Raw genomic sequence first — 16449 nt, forward strand, 5'->3', positions numbered from 1 at the left:
GCGCCGAGAGGTGGGTGAGTCCGCCCAAGTGCTTCGCGGACTGGGAACAGCTGGCTGCCAGCCAGAGGCCCAGCTCGATCGCGGGTCCCCGCCGAGCTGACATAAGTGTAAGGGTCCTGGGCTGGCCTGGGGTCTCGGAGTCCGGACATAGCTTCTGCACAACCCTGTCTGCTTGGGAGCGGGAATAGGAAGGGAATCTGTTGGCAGGTTAAGGGCTTTTGGATGCTTATTTAAACTCGGAGGTGCTTATGTCTTGGGGTAGAGCTTTGCGACATGGCAGGCTAGGGTTGCAACCTTGTATCTAACTGTCGGTGTGTGTCCTTCCTGAGTCTTAGCTTACTCTTTGTAAAACATTTTGATAACTTAAGGCCAAATCTGTTTGAAGGTAAACCATTAAAAGAAAGATGCGTATCAACATAATAGCCGTTGGCCAAGCTCGCTGAGTGCAGTAGCGCACACCTGTAATAACCGTATTCAGGAGGCTGAGGCAAGAGGATCGTAAGTTCAAGGCCAACCTGTGCTACATAGTGAAAGCCTGTCATGAGGAAGAGAGAGAAAATAGCTGGTACAATATCTTTTTTAGGCAGAATACATTCTAAGTCCCTTGTAGGCCTAAGTTTTTTCTGTTAAATGCAATGTTTTAATTTCTGTTTTTTTTTTTTTTAATGAATTACAAGCCTGTCCTACCTTGAAAATCGTTAAGCCAGGAAACCAACAGGTAGACTTGCCTTGAGCTTTTTTCTTTGTCATCAACAATAAATTAGATGGGGAAGGAGTTGAAAAGTGTTACTTGTATGGACCAGTTCCTCACAATGAATGTAATCATGTACTGCAAATATGTACTAATAAAAATTTAAGTTAGTGTATTTTGGTACAGTCATATCCCAACCTCTGTAAGGTTTGTGTGTGCTTCTGTCATGAAACTAGGTAAAGGTCTACACCTGACTGCTTAGTAACTTGCCTTCTGGTTTTTGTGTCTCCAGTCAGACCACTTTAGAGAAAAGGTTGTGTTTTTTGTTTTATTTTGGCTTTTTTTAATATATAATTTTAGCTGGGAGGGGACCAGGATCATGTGTTGAGCTATCATTTTTAGTGCAGAGTACTAGAAGTCACGTTTCCAGCCTCTTGGAACTGCCAACATCTCAAGCAGTAACTGTTCTGCCTATTCTCACCAGGCATTTAGTAAGCATTCACCACCTTGCTGCCTCCCTCAGGAAGGCCGTGATCCAACATAGGATTTGTAGTGATGCTGGGTACTGTAAAGGGTAAGAGCTCAGCTAAAGCAGCCAGATAGCCAAATAATGAAGTAGTTTAGCTTTGAACCTGTTTTCCCGTCTGAAGAATGCTTTTTGTTTTGTAGAGTTGTGAGCTTAAAGGAGACCATCCATTGGAGGCAGTTAAAAGAGTGATCTTCTCGTGGGTGTTAGGTGTTAGTGGCAGTGCAGAATGATGAGTACTGTGAGAGAGAGTTGCTGGGTGGGGTACAGAGATCAGGGAGGCTGTGGAGGTTGGAGGACAAGGTAGAGCTGTGAAGCATCAGGATTTTGTCAAAGATGGAATGCCAGTATGAGGGTGCCCCCAGCCAACAGAGAGTGCTTGACCAAAGCCCTTGGGATAAGAAGGCCAGATAGGAACCCCCATAAAGTAAAAACTAGAGATTGGTCCACATAGGTAAACAAAGGCAGATCAGAGTAACCTTGAAATGACGCTTGAATCCAATTTAATCCTCCATCCTAGTGGAAACAGTGAAAGTATTTAAACTGAGTACAGGTGGCATTGGATTAACTCTTTGGAAAGATTGTGTTGCAGTAGTGCAAAATGAGGTGGAAAGTAGGGAAGGCCAATCTTGTTGTCCTGGCACCTTTGCATATACCTGTGACTTCAACAGGAAAATGACAGCTTAGCAAAGACCAGTTTTTTAATCCACAGCTGGATTAGCACTCTCAGAAGGCATGAAGAAGCCCAAGATCATTTAAGGAAGCCTTCTTTCCTTAAAATAGCGTTCTAATATATATAGTATATACTGGATTCCAAGGCAGGCTCTCCTGTTAGGGTCCTCAGCCCTGGTCTGCACAACCAGGAATCACAGCGAAGGACATAGTGGGCTAACACAATCTTATGTGGTGCTAGTTTGGGATATCTGTTCAATCCTACCAAATCAGTTATACAAACAGAAAACCAGGTTATATTCAGTAATTATTGTCAAGGTCATTCGGAGAGTACGGATGCCATTGGAAACGATTTTTACAGATGGCCAAAAAAAAAACTACAGTAAATGATGAATGAAAAAGTCTGCCCACCTGCATGGGTGTGAATGGCTTTTGCTGAGTTCTCCCAGAGTGTGGATGCAGGAAGTGGTCTGTGGTAACCACTTGGGTAGATGTGAGGGAGGGTAAGGCAGTCTGGAGAGTGGAATTTGATGATTCATAGTGGCTTAATTGATCCACAGGCACTAGTGTTTAAGATGTGTGAGTGGTTGGCATGAAATTGTTTTGTGAATTACTATATTACTGGAGTATATTTTAAATATGTATGAAGATTAAAAGTAGACACTAAAGGCTGGGGATTTGGCTTAGTGGTGGTGTGCCTGCCTCACAAGTACAAGGTCCTGAGTTTGATCCCTGGTACTGGGGGGGATAAAATAGGAAAAGTAGATATTTACATTTCATCCACAAGCACCCCTTTTTTTAAAGTATTTAAGTTGACTAAAATTTTTCTACCTAATTTTCCCATTGCAAGAATAAGGTTTCTTAGGTTTGATTTTACTTTTTAGTTGAATGTTTTGCATATGTTACTTATTGCTGTTTCTCTACTGAGGTAAATTTCCTTTCAAAGGCATTTTGTACTGGCATAGTTTAAAACACACTACAAATAACTTCCCTGGGTAATTCCTCGTGTAGATGTCAAACACAGGAGATACCTTCCAGTGAGATCTTGCAGTGTTAGGCAGTAAAAAGGAGAGCTCTGTTTTTCCAAGCAAAATGCTAATTTTGGGGAGATTTTGTAATTAACAAAAGTGTCATAAAACACTCCGTGAGTTGTTTTTGAGCAAAAACGGTGATGCATTCATTTCAGAGTAATGTCATATCCAGTGTACATTGGTCACATGGCTACTTAAGGTAAAAAATTAATTAAAATTGATAGCTCAGTTGCTCAGTCTTGCTAGTCACATTTTGATTGCTTAGAACCCTTGAGTGTCTGTCTGATGGTTACTGTACTGAGCAGTGCAGACCAAGGAACTTCTATACTTGTGAGCTTGCTCTTGGGACAGTACTGCTCTAAAATGAAAACTAAAAACCACACCATTCTGAGACACATAGTTACTTATATATAAATGTGTTTTGTGGTGCTGGTGAACCCAGGGCCTCTTGAACACTTGGCATATGCTCTACCCCGAGCTAAATCCCCTAACCCACACAAAATCTGCTAATGTCACTAAAGTATCTGAGAGACCTCATTTGCATTTGAATTGTTTTAGTGATAAGTGTAGGAAAACATGTTCCCCTTAAAGAGCAGAACACCCTATTTCTTCTGTTAAGTAGCATGCATGAAAGTTATCCTGTGCAGTCAAACTAGTAAACAGCATAGATGTCCCTATTGTGTTGGTTGTGCCATGCTCATCTGATCTTTGTGTATAGGTCAGTTTTTCTGTGCAGAATGGGTATTGAGGTAGCAATCAGATATTTGTGAATTTTTTGGTTCATAAACTTTGAAAAAAATCATGAGCTTAAACTTTGAGGAATTCTGAGCAGAATCTAGATAGTATTTCCTTTTTATTGTTTTGTTTTGTTTTTTGAGACAAGGTCTTACTGTGTAGTTCAGGCTGGCCTCAAACTTGCAGCAATCCTCCTGTCTCAGCCTCCTGAGTGCTGGTATTATAGTCATACATGAGCCACCATGCCTGGCTATACTTCATTCATTTATTTATTTGTACTGGGGATTGAACTCAGGACCATGCGCTTGCAAAGCAGGTGCTGGATCCAATGAGTTACATCCCCTGTACTTCCTTTATTTTCTATGTGAGTTTCAAAGATGAGAAAAGCCTGGTGTGATGGCAAATGCCTGGTGTGATGGCAAATGCCTGTAATCCAAGCACATAGAGGCTGGGGCAGGAGCATCACAGTGAGATCAGGGCCAGCCTGTGCCACATAGTTCAGGGCCAGTCTGAACTGCATAGTGAGACCCTATCTCAAAAAAAACAAAAACAAAAACAAAAAAAAGGATGAGAGAAGCCCTATGCCTAGGGGACTCTTCGTCTGTTTGGAGAAACTGAGGATCAGCCAGCCTGCATGAGAGGTAGGGCTTAGGAGTAAGCAAATTTGTTTACTGTAGCTCTTTTCAGAAGGATGATTAGAGATGGGAGTGTTGAAATGGTCCAGTTGAGAAGTGACTTGTGCAAATTGCAGTGAGGATGGAGAAGTAGAAATGGTTTCATTACACTAGCCACCTTTTTTTTTAGGTTGAGAAAGAATTCATATTTAATATAAGAATTTGGCCCCTTGAAGTAAGACAAAGAAAATAATCTTAAGATAATGATTAGGTCTCTTGCTTTAAGAATAATAGCACCAGTAAAATAGAAATTTTTTTTTTTTTTTTGTACCAGGGATCAAACTTGGGTCCTTGCTCTTGCAAGGCAGGCGGCAGAACTGCTGAGCTAAATCCCCGGCCCAAAAGAAGAGATTCTAAAGGGAAGATTAATTCTCCAGTGAGCATATTGAGTTAGGCCTTTGCATTTTCCAGGTGGAAATGTCTGTGAACTCGTAGAGCTCGGGACAGTGTTTGACTGAGGATAGCAAGTAGTAGTGTGCCATAGGAATTGTGAAGAAGGAGCAGAGAGTGGGAGAGGAGAACCAGAAGGCTGGCTTGTGAAGGGGAACAGCCAAGGGAAGAGAGAGTTTCATGGGGTGGGAAGGTCAGTGGTGTTCACAATCATGAAGTGCCTGCTGTATTGGACAGGGTTGAGGACACAAATCTCTGAGTAGTCCACTGAGTTGAGCAGGTCTAGTGAGCTGGGTAAAGAGACTGGGGAAGATTTGGAATGGCAGGGCCAGAGAATGCTATATGGAAAGTAATTCATCAGAAAAGACTTGAGGGACATTGCAGAAGGCCCAGCTGGTGCTGGAAAAAATGTTCCTGGCATTCTCAGTCTGCTGATTTCATGATTCCTATATGCTCCCTGCTGCCAGCAAAGCTCCGGGTCCTACTTTTCCTCCTTAGCCCCAGCCATGGACTCATTCATGTGCCATTTTGTTCCTTAGGACACCATAGGAAACAGCACAGCTTCCAGTTCAAGTGTATGACTGTCAGTCTGAGCAGAGACTGACTATGAAAGATAATCGGAATTTTAAAGTTCAGTGAGCTATTACAAACTAAGTAGTGTGGCTTATTTATTTTTCAGCTGTGACTTATAACTTTACAAAACTTCATCACAATTAAAGGCTAAATTTTTTTAGGTCCTACCTAAAGTGACCTTTTGATATACTACAGGAGGAGACAACTAATATTTATTTGAATACCTCGTAGGGTCTTTACATGAATCCCATTTAACAAAAGCAAAAAAATAATGTCTAATGTGTTTCTAAGCATAAATTTCCAATTGGAAAAATATATTTACTCAAAAAATCTAGTCAACAGTGAGACTCATTGGGGAATGGATTTGATGTTTCTGTGATGAGCTTTCCTGGGTTTATTTTCAAATCACCCCCAAATCAGGGCTCCTGCCCTTTGGAGAGGGGCTGTTCATTTAACATTGGGTATTAAACAGGACTGTGCACTGCCTGGCATGAAATGGGGTGGGGTATCTCCCAAACATCCTCCACCAACCATTTGCATTTAGACATAAGTGGTTGGGGTTAGGATGTGATGTATGATCACTGACAAGATTAATCAGGCCAAGTCCTACTTTGCCATCGTCTTAAGAATGTGCCTGGGCAGCATGAACCCTCTGCCCCATATTAAGAGCGTGGCTGTGGTTTCTCTTTGATAGCAATTTTGTTGAAGAGTTGATGGAACAGTAGGCAGCTATTGTAATTTGAGAAAGAGGTACACATTGTGTCAGCATCTTCATTTTGATTTCCAGAAATACTACTAATGTGATAGAGAAGGGTGTTGGATACTTTAAAGGTTAAAGTATATTATGCAAATTGAAAATTATGGAAACTCTTGGTATTTTAAAAATTATATAATTATATCCAATTTAATTTACGCTGAAAAGATTTTATAATTATAGTAAGAAGTAGGTTGAAGCCGGGCGTGGTGGCGCACACCTATAATCCCAGCACTCAAGAAGCTGAGGCAGGAGAATCACTGTGAGTTCAAGACCAGCCTGGGCTACATAGTGAGTTCCAGATCAGTCTCAACTACATAGTGAGACCCTGTCTCAAAAAAAAAAAAAAAAAAAGAAGTAGGCAAGTTACTTAACATTGCAGTATTCCTCTGAGTCTCTCAAGAGACTTGGGTCTATTTTAAGGAGGTTTTTTTCCCCTTCACATGTCCATTTATGGATATTAGTATAATGGAAATCATTTGGGGAACTGGTTTCTCAGAGGAATTCTTCAGTATTTCACTTGAAATACATGTATTGGAATAAAATGAGAAAGCTTGATTGAATCACATCTCTGGCATTTGAGTTCCATGTGGTATATAAGAGTTACTGCCAAATTCCTACCCTGCCATCCTTGTCCTCCAATCGGCTCACTGCCCGATCTCAGGGAAAGTCTCTTATCAAACATGCTGATTGGATTGATACTGCCACTTGGGGCTGTTAATTGGGACATAATCTTTATGGATTTGGGGAGCGGGGGTTGGTTTTTGAGATAGGGTCTCACAAGGTAGTCCAGACTGGCCTTGAATTCAAGGTGATCTTCCTCCCTCAGCTTCCCGAGTGCTGAGGTTACAGGTGTGAACCACCACCATCACCAACAGGGGCATATTCTGTAGAATTAATATTCACTAACTAGTTTCTCCCAGTCATAGGTACAGCCAGATTTTACCATTGTTCATTTGTTCTCATATATATATCTTATATGAATCTTTTTCCCTCCTCTGCAGACACACATATGGGTCATCCCATTTTGAGGACATGTCCTACAATATCTTTTCTCCCCCTCCGTCAGTAAATCCTATGTCTGAACATGTGTTTTTTCCTATCAGACCTCTGATTGGAATTCTCATAGATATGTGTGGGCATATGCGTGATGCCACATCAACAAGAGATGGCAGTAGAAGTCTGGAATGGTCTTGGTCTCACTGAAGTATGCCATCAGGCTACTTTGGGCAAGTAACAGACTAGGCACTCTTGAATTTGAATTAAAAGCCGTGTTAGCAGGCATTATGGGGATGTAGGAAAGTCCTCTGTATCAACTAGTTCAAATAATCTCTGAGGCTCAGGTTACTTGTACGTGTACGTACTTGTTGTAGCCAGGTTAGAAAGCCATAGAGAATCTTAGATATAATCAAACTAGTAGTACTGATTAGTGAGCACAAAAAAAAAAATGTTATCTATCTTCACTTATGGGGAGATGATACTGAGCGCAGGGATATCAGATATCACTCTTAATCAGAATCTTTGAGCAATAAAAAAGAATTCTATCTTAAAAACAACTCATTGATATGGTGAAAAAAATAATACGCTATCATAAAGAAAGGCAGATTCCATAATGAAAAGGTAATTCAGTATTGGCAAGTAATTAGAGCTGTTAAAAAATTTTTTTTATATATACTGAGCATTGAACTCAGGACCTTTGCACTGAGCTACATTTCCATCCTTTTTTTCTTTTTTTTTAAATTGGGAAATGAACTCAGGACCTTAAGCTTGCCAGGCTGGTGCAGCACCACTGAGCTAAATCCCTGGCCCTCCCACTTTTTATTTTGAGACAGGGCCTCCCTAAGTAGCCCAGGCCAGGCTCAAACTTGCAATCCTTCTGCCTCAGCCTCCCAGAGTGCTGGGATTACTGGTGTGGTGTACACCCAGCGTCCTTTCTTTCTGACATGTTTTGTACTCCTTGTATTAATCCAGATAATCTCTGTGCTCATAGTTTGACATAGGTATGATGTTTCAATGTTTTGTTTATAAATTTATATATACTTTTCACCCTTTGCTGCTCTCCCTGTTGTATGGCTTCTGAAAAATTGAAATGAGTCTTCAGAGTCCTGCTGCAGACCAGTTTGGGAGAGCACTTTCACATGATCCAGGGGCAGTGTGGCTGCACGGTGTCTCTGTAAAACATTTGCTTGGCTATTCATTCATATGATATACTTTAAAAAGTTGCAGATGGATAAAACTTATAGATAGGAATGAACAGTTGAAAATATTTTAAGAAAATAATAAATTAGGGCCAGGGATTTAGCTCAGTGGTTCCTCTGCCTGCCTCGCAAGTGCAAGGTCCCGAGTTTGATCCCTGGTACCAAAAATAAATACAATAAAACAAAACTATAGGTAAAAAAGAAAATAATAAATTTCTGGAAAAGGTGGAATTTCAAATCTCAGTACCGAGGATTAAACTTTGGACCTTGCGCTTGCAAGGCAGGTGGCCGAACCACTGAGCTAAATCTCCAGCTGGAATTTTAAATCTTAAAGAATGAAGTTGTCAAAGGAGAGAGCTGATACACATAGCTGAAACAAAGCTTAAACCCAGCCACATCAGTGATGAAGCTTGGCCCTGACCCAGGCCTGGGAACCCTTGGTTCAGAGACTTACTTTGACGGGCATTGGCACATATGTATCTTCCAGAATGGACACTACATTTTGATTCTTGAGTAAGAAGTATGTCTTACATGACAAAAGTGATCCTAGAAAATTCATCCCATTGCCATTTGGCTTCTGCCTATAGTTTCTTTATTTCTGGCAAGGTAGTATTTGAGGCCAGGGCAATACTGGAGGTTTCCATAATTCTTGATAATAAACTTAATAATGAAGGAAGCTAGTCCCTTTTCTTTCTCTACCTCCCCTCTGTTTTGTTTTATTTTCATTTTTGGTGAGCCCTTAAATTAGCCTAAATCGTTATTATCCCCATTTAGCTCACTTCCTACCACTTTCCCTTCTTACTGCAATTCATGAGACATATTTTAACATATGCATGTGCCCTCTTACTGTTTTGTTGCAGCAGGGTGGTTTTACCTATGGTTCAAAAGACAGTGAAGAGACAGATTGATTTGATTAAAATGAAAACATAAAAATCAAGTCTGAAAGCATAGACTGGCAGCCTTTTCCTGACCATTCCAAAGGAAGCTTTACATCCCTCCTCATTACTGACTTCTCCCCTTTCAACATCTACTTAACCCAGTTTCTGAGTTTCTCAGGTCTTTGATTTTGTTTTGTGGGTTCAGTGCTGATTAATGCCTCAAAACTGGAAGGAGAAATGAAAGGCCTACTTAAACTGTCCCTATTCTACTGGCCCTTCTTGCTTGTTAACAGCCCTGATGAAAAGGTCAAAGGGGTAACTGAAACCATGGTATTAACTAACTTTTGAGGATAACCTACATGGCTTACCCATGCATCATCGAAGTTGGCTAGGTGGCCATGGGAAAAAATAAAGTGGAAGTCATATTCATTTCCTAACTGGGCACTGAAGCAACTCCAAGGCCACAGTCTTCCTCACCTGACCTCTTGATTCTGCCCCTGTGGTTTCTGCCTAGGTCATGAAACGGGTGCGCACCGAGCACGTCCAGATGGCAGTGTCCTGCTACCTCAAGCGCCGGCAGTACGTGGATTCAGATGGCCCCCTGAAGCAAGGCCTGCGTCTGTCTCAGACTGCTGAGGAGATGGCAGCCAACCTCACAGGTGACCATGGGTGGCCTGGAGCAGGATCTCTGTCGGTGGTGCGTGGAGTCACTTCTTTTACTGGACAGAGAGCAGGCTCCCCAGTGGTGCTCTTTCCTGCCCCCTGGCTGGATAATACTTCCTTTCCCAGAGCTTCTAGACTGTGTTATCTGTACCTGATGATTTTTGTAGTCTCCCATCCTACTAGACTCTTGCCCTTGAACCTCAGGTTTGCAAGTGGGAGAGGAGTACTGTGAGATAAGCTGTGGGAAATATTGGTGTTGCAGACATATTCTGAGGTTTTTAAAATTTGTTTTTCTGTAGTTGTGAAATCAGATTCTACAGAAAAGCTGGTCTTGACTCTATCTGGAATGGTTGTTTTGTGAGTTCAGGTTTTTATGTGATGTGATTTTCTTATATTGAATTTCTGTAGTACTGAAGATGGGGGAGTGCTGCTGTGATGCTTCAGGGTGATTATGAACTAAGTTATTGGCTTTGTGGAGTTGGAGTGACTCAGCCTTGGGTCCTCTTACACATGAGCAGACAGGGTCCTGCTTTGTTTCTGGACTTCACTTTCCTAAATACCTGTCACTGTTTGCCCCTCCTTTAATGGTTTCATGCTCAGTCCTGATAGTAGCAGTTGGTTCAGCTCCCCTTCACATTGCCCTCAGTCAAGGACTTGGACCTTTTTTGCTTTAAGTGTATGTTGGCTTCACTACAGGGCAAAGTGAAGGGCAGTAAAAGCCTGATGATGTCCTCAGTGTGGTCCATGGCTTGCTCTGAGACTGCATCAGAAGTCTGGCTGAATTTGCTCACATGTTCTTTTTTTTTGGGAACCGGGGATTGAACTAGGCAGGCCACCAAACCGCTGAGCTAAATCCCCGGCCCTGCTCACATGTTCTTTACGTCCAGACCAACCCATTCTTCTCTCCTATAGCCCCTAGAGAGCTCCCTTGACAGAATCAGGGCCAGATGATGGCCTTTGCATAGACCAGCAGTTGCCTTATCTCTAGTGCAATCAAGCTAATGGGGCCTGGAGTGATTCCTTCTGAACTTCCCATCACAGCCCTTGGTGTGTATGCAGTCTCCTGCCACCCTGCGTCGAGTGCCACTGTGCTGCTGATGGGAAGTAGGAGAGAGCACCACTGAGCCATTTGCTGTTCAGACACAGTGGTTTTCAGGAGAGTCTACATCACTGTTGGAAGCCACCAGGAAAAGTGAGAGCATTCAACATGGTCTTAAGTTTTTGTCCCAATCTTTCTGTTAACTGGGAATCAGAGTGATGGAATCATTAGCAGACATTTATTGCATATCTGCTATAGGCCTAGTGCTAAAAAATGTAACAGGCCAGGCATGGTGTTGCACACCTGTTATCCCAGCATTCAAGATTCTGAGGCAGGAGGGTTGCTACAAGTTCGAGGCCAGCCTGGCCTCAAAGTGTTTTCAGACCAAGCTGATCTGCATAGTGAGACCCTGTCTCAAAAAGACCAAAAATGGGGCAGGGGATTTAGCTCAGTGGTGCTGCCGCCTGCCTTGCAAGTGCAAGGACCTGAATTTGATCCCCAGTACCAAAAAAAAAAAGTTCCTTTTGGGCTGGGATTTAGCTCAGTGGTTCTGCCGCTTGCCTTGAAAGTGCATGGTCCCAAGTTCAATCCCCAGCTATATCATAGGAGTCTCAAAAATAGAAAAGAGTGACCAAAAATGACTGGAAATTTTTTCTCAAAACTGGAAGGCACAAATCCCAGGTTGAAAGGCCCCAGTACAAAGCACAGCAGTTAACAGGGTCCTACTGCCATTTGTTTATGAAACACAGGACTAGATGTTTCCATGCACTTCTCAGGGGCGCATGGGCCTGCCCTTTTGTTCCATCTGCCCTGCATTTTCTTTTTCTCCTCTGCCCTCATTTCACTGGATCAGGTGTGAGGGAGACAGACAAGACAGCCTGTGCACTTCATCAGGACCCAGCACACTCACAAAATCTACTGAGACAGCACTTGCCACTGACGCACCACATTCAGCCTGCTAATTGTCTTCCCACCCCTATCTTGTCTTTCCCTCTTTAGTCCAGTCAGAATCTGGTTGTGCCAACATAGTGTCTTCAGCCCCCTGCCAGGCAGAACCCCAGCAATATGAAGTACAATTTGGACGACTGCGGAATTTTCTCACTGGTAAGTACTCAGCACTAGGAAGTCTCCTTACTGAGAAACAGTAGTGTGTTGTAGGCATGGCATCAGCAACCAGGGATTCAGAGGAGCTCTGACACGGTTCTCGTGTGCAGACATGGTCTCGAATTCCTGAGAGTTACAGCATAAGGTTAAAGTTTACAAGACAAAAAGAGCTCTGGGTGTTTTACTCACTGCTTTTTCCATGGCCTTCAGTCCAGTGACTTGTATTGAATAAAGGAAAGCTAAGTTAACCATATAGAGAAATGTCACTAAATGTAGCATGTTTAAAATGTATATATATCAATCAGTACTTTACTGGTAACTACATCTTAGAATGTCTATGCAAACTCTTATTTCCAAAGTGCAAGACAGTAGTCCTCCAGATTCAGCAGCAGAGTTAGACATTGTCATGTAGAGCAGTCCTTAGGTTTCAAAAGTGTGTCCAGCACACAGAGTCAGAAGCTGTGCATTTTGCATTTAAGCAGCTCTTCTAACTCATTGTGATTTTTTTTTTTTTTTTTTTTTTTTTTTTGCCTAAATGAATCACTTAAACAAGACAATCTATCTGGGACTTTGGTTTCCTCATATCTGAGATGAATAAGGCAATAGGAAGGCTAAATCAGAACATCTCATCCTGAACTAAGATGCCTGGTTAGAATCTAAACATTGAAAAGGTTGCAATTAGAGAAATTGTGTTGATTTCAGTTAGTAAATCAGAGTCCTTGGCTGAGAACCTTTTATATATAACACTTCTTGTGAGAAATAGAAAATTTTCTGCCCTCAAGGGATTAAGAATAATTAGCAGACACTGGTTAGTGATAAATGGTAGTTTTAACAAAAGTTTTGTGTGTATGTAACAGGGTCTTACTAGGTCTCACTAGGTAGCCCAGGCTGGCCTTGAGCTCACAGCTGTCTTCTTGCCTCAGCCTCCCCAGTACTGGTAGTTTAAAAATTTTAAGCTTGTTTCTCTTTGAACAATCCTTGGCTTAATAATTTTTAATGGTAAAGATGCATATAAAGATGAATAGTGTATAAACCAAAATCCTATCCTTAGCCTTGCACAAACTTAGATTTATCCTAGTTTTAAATAACCTTAAGGGTTAGTTTTTGAAAGAAAAAAAAAACCCTACATTTACTTTTTTGGTTTTTTGAAACAGGGTCTCACTATGTAGTAGAGACTGATCTGGAACTCACTGTGTAGCCCAGGCTGGTCTCAAACTCACAGTGATCCTCCTGCCTCAGCCTCCTGAGTACTGTGATTACAGGTGTATGCCACCACGCCCAGCATACATTTACTTTTTTGAGACAGCATCCCCCTATGTAGTTCAGACTGGCCTTGAACTCAAATATGTAGCCCAGCCTGGCTTTTAACTCTCAGTAATCCTCCTGCCTCAGCCTCCCAAGTGCTGGGACTACAGGTAAGCACCACCACACCTGACAATTTACTATACAGTTCAGGAAAATGGGCAAAATGTTGCAAGAAGTAGAGGCTTAATAGTATGTATTATGTTTTAGCTGAAAAGACAAACACCATTGAGTTCCTTACATGTTACAAATGTTAAATATCTCAGAGCAGTGATCAACTGCTTTCTGTTCCACTAAGGATAAAAAAGGAAATTGAATCTATAATAAGGATTGCATTCAGAGTAAGCACAACTTGATGACACAAGATTATTGTTAATCATTGTCATTGGGTTTTAAGGCTTCAAGCAATTTTTTTAATGAGTTTTTACAAAGTTATTAAATTTTTAAAATACGATTATTGCACATGCTAGAGTTCTCTCACCTTGGTAGTGGTGGTTTCCCTCAGCTTGTCCCTTCTGTTGTTTCAGCCTCTACTGCGCTAAGTTCTGTCTTCCTGTCAGACTAGACATTGTCATAGCCTCATACTGTCCCTGTCTAGTGAGGGATCCAGACCTGCCATGCAGCTCCAACGGCAGCTCTGCAGTGAGGTGCCCACATGTGACCATCGTGGATCATGTACAGCCATTCACCTACTGGAGCTCTGGGTGTTTTTCTTAAACAGAGCTCCCTGATGTAGAGTAGCTATCGATCCTTTGTATTTGATGGTTCTTTTTCCTAAAACAGGGTATCTTCCTTATTCTCATTCATATTTTATTTTGCTTGAGCTTTATATTTCAGTGGCTTGTAATCTGTCACCCATTTCTTTTGTCATTTCTGGTCAGTTTAAAAAAACTCAGCAGACTATCTGGTCCTTTGTCTATAATTTGTCTTTTTTGTGTGTGATACTGAGGATTAAACCCAGAGCCTTCACACTGATCTGCTACCCCATCCCTATTTATTATTTACTTTGAGACAGAATCTCAGTGAGTCAGTAAGTTGCTGCGTTTGGCTAGGTTCAAACTTATAATCCTCCTCCCTCAGCCTCCCAGAGAGCTGGGATTATGGACATATAATTTGATTCTCTATCTGTCTTGATAATTTGGAGAAGCTTAGTATATATTGCTCATCTATGGACTACTTTTCCTGGAACTTGTTTACCCTTGGGTCTCTGAAGAGCAGTGAACCAAATCAAATGAACAAGTATTTCCTAAGCACCAAGAGAAGCCATGAGACACAGACATTAATCTAATTTGGATGCTAATCCTAATATCAAGGCTGAAAGTGGAAGTTTTTAGTAAAATTTGAATATAAAACTAGCACTGTCACTCACTATGTAGTGAATGCCTCCTTGATGCAAAACTTCTAGTGGTTAAAGAAAATGTTGCTTTCATGCATTCACAGAGACCAGTAGTAAAAGGAACACTTACTTGATGCCATTGGTCCTCATTCTCCTCTTCCTGTCAGGGTATGGCCCCACTGACGGCTGACCTTTGTTCTGAAATGCCACACTGCTTGGTTCACATTTCCTATTGCTCGCTTGGGCTCCTTCCCTTCTTCAGATACATATCCCATTTCACAGGATCAGCACTGGGTGTGGTGAGTGCACCTCAGAGCTGGGCACCCTGAGCCATGGTCAGGCTTAACAGCCCTGGGTCAGATCTGGAGGAACCCTTGCCCCTGAGCACACTGAACGCATCCACAGAAAACTTGCAGAGGACAGCTTGCCAAGTCCAACCTTAACGTGCATCTCCACGTGGATAGCACCGAGCCTTCATCATGGGCTGCATCTTTCTCTCAAATCCCAGCCCCAAAATTCCCACTACAAAGTACACAGTAGGGCTCATAGTTAACAAAAGATCCTGCCTTCTGATGTGTTCAGTGTACATTAACCTCCACCCCAAAACCTGGCTCATCCTTACCCCTTTCTTCCTCTACCTCTTAAGTCTGGTTGTTTCCACTGCGGTAACTAATATCAAAGCTCTAATTTCCACTCCACAACACTGCCCCATTTATGGTCCTTTGTGCAGTGCACTTGGACTCCTTGGGTAGTGCCTGGCCCCATAACACTGCTGGGCTGCTTCTAAACCTGTCCTCTCATGTGCCACCATGCATCCTCTCGACTCATTCTCTCACATCGCCACACTGCTTCTGAACCAGTCCACTCATATTCCCCATGCTGCTTTGCTTTTGGACCTGTCCTCTCACATGCCACTGTGCTGCTTCTAGACCAGTCCTCTCATACGCTGCTGATACTGCTTCTTTTCAACGGACCATTGAAACTCAGCCCCTCCTGCAGTTACCAATGTAGTCTTCTTGTCTTCGACCCATAAAGCCTTCTCTGACTGCCCTACCTCAGTTGCTTTCTCCTTTTACTCAAATGCAGTATTGCGTGCACACAGGGGATTAACCTCATGCTGGCCTCTGCTCATATGGCAGAGGTATCACCGGGCACCTGCTGCATGTTCAACAGTGGTTACATGGAGAAGGAAAACTACTTTTTTTTTTTTTTGGTACCAGAGATCAAACTCAGGACCTTGTGCTTGCAAAGTAAACAGCAGAACCACTGTGCTAAATCCCCAGCCCGGAAAGGATATTTTTTAGAAAGTGTCTTTCCGAGTTAGGAGGGAATATTTTAAGTATGCTTTTAGCAACACGTAAAGAATGATATTGCAAAGGAACAAAATTTTTAATGGAACTTGACTTTATATCCCCTCCCCACATCAATCACATTTTGCGATACCAGACACACTGTTGTCTTCAGACCCGGAGAGCAGTTTGAAGGTAAAGCAGCCGTGAATTTCAGTACATATAAAGTAATTCCAAAAAAGGTAGTGCATCAGTGTTTCTGTCTTTTCTTTTTTGGTTTTGTGAGACAGGGTCTTGCCATGTAGTTTAGGCTCTCATTGAATTCACTGTATAGTCTAGGCTGGCCTTGAACTTGTGTTGATCCTCCTGCCTCAGCCTCCCAAGTGCTAGGATAGCAAACATGCACCATCATGCTCAGCATTGCATCGCTGTTTCTTGATAGCTAGTTTTACCTAAACTTAATACAAAATGTGTCATTTTAGAAAATAAGCCTGAAAGTAAAATTCTAAGGAGTTGAAAAACAACCCTTTATTCCACTAGAACATATTGGAAGTCTAACTGATAAAGTCTGAGCATTTTTTTTTTTTTTTTTTT

General features: G+C 42.0%; 1 protein-coding gene across 4 annotated transcripts in view; it reads left to right on the top strand.

Annotated features, from left to right (window-relative positions):
* The window catches only part of Taf5l (TATA-box binding protein associated factor 5 like), a 27219-nt gene that overhangs the window by 784 nt on the left and 9986 nt on the right, over positions 1 to 16449 (top strand). Inside the window, exons 1-3 of one of the 4 annotated variants that reach the window (XM_010621918.1) lie at positions 7 to 14; positions 9637 to 9781; positions 11824 to 11928. In XM_010621918.1, the coding sequence (XP_010620220.1) occupies positions 9640 to 9781; positions 11824 to 11928 (247 nt within the window). In that variant the 5' untranslated portion in view covers positions 7 to 14; positions 9637 to 9639. The other 3 variants (XM_010621917.3, XM_010621916.2, XM_010621915.3) reach the window with 3 other exon arrangements.

This window comes from Fukomys damarensis, unplaced genomic scaffold (assembly GCF_012274545.1).
Source record: "Fukomys damarensis isolate Sample0158 unplaced genomic scaffold, DMR_v1.0_HiC HiC_scaffold_10, whole genome shotgun sequence".
Taxonomy (NCBI): Eukaryota; Metazoa; Chordata; class Mammalia; order Rodentia; family Bathyergidae; genus Fukomys; species Fukomys damarensis.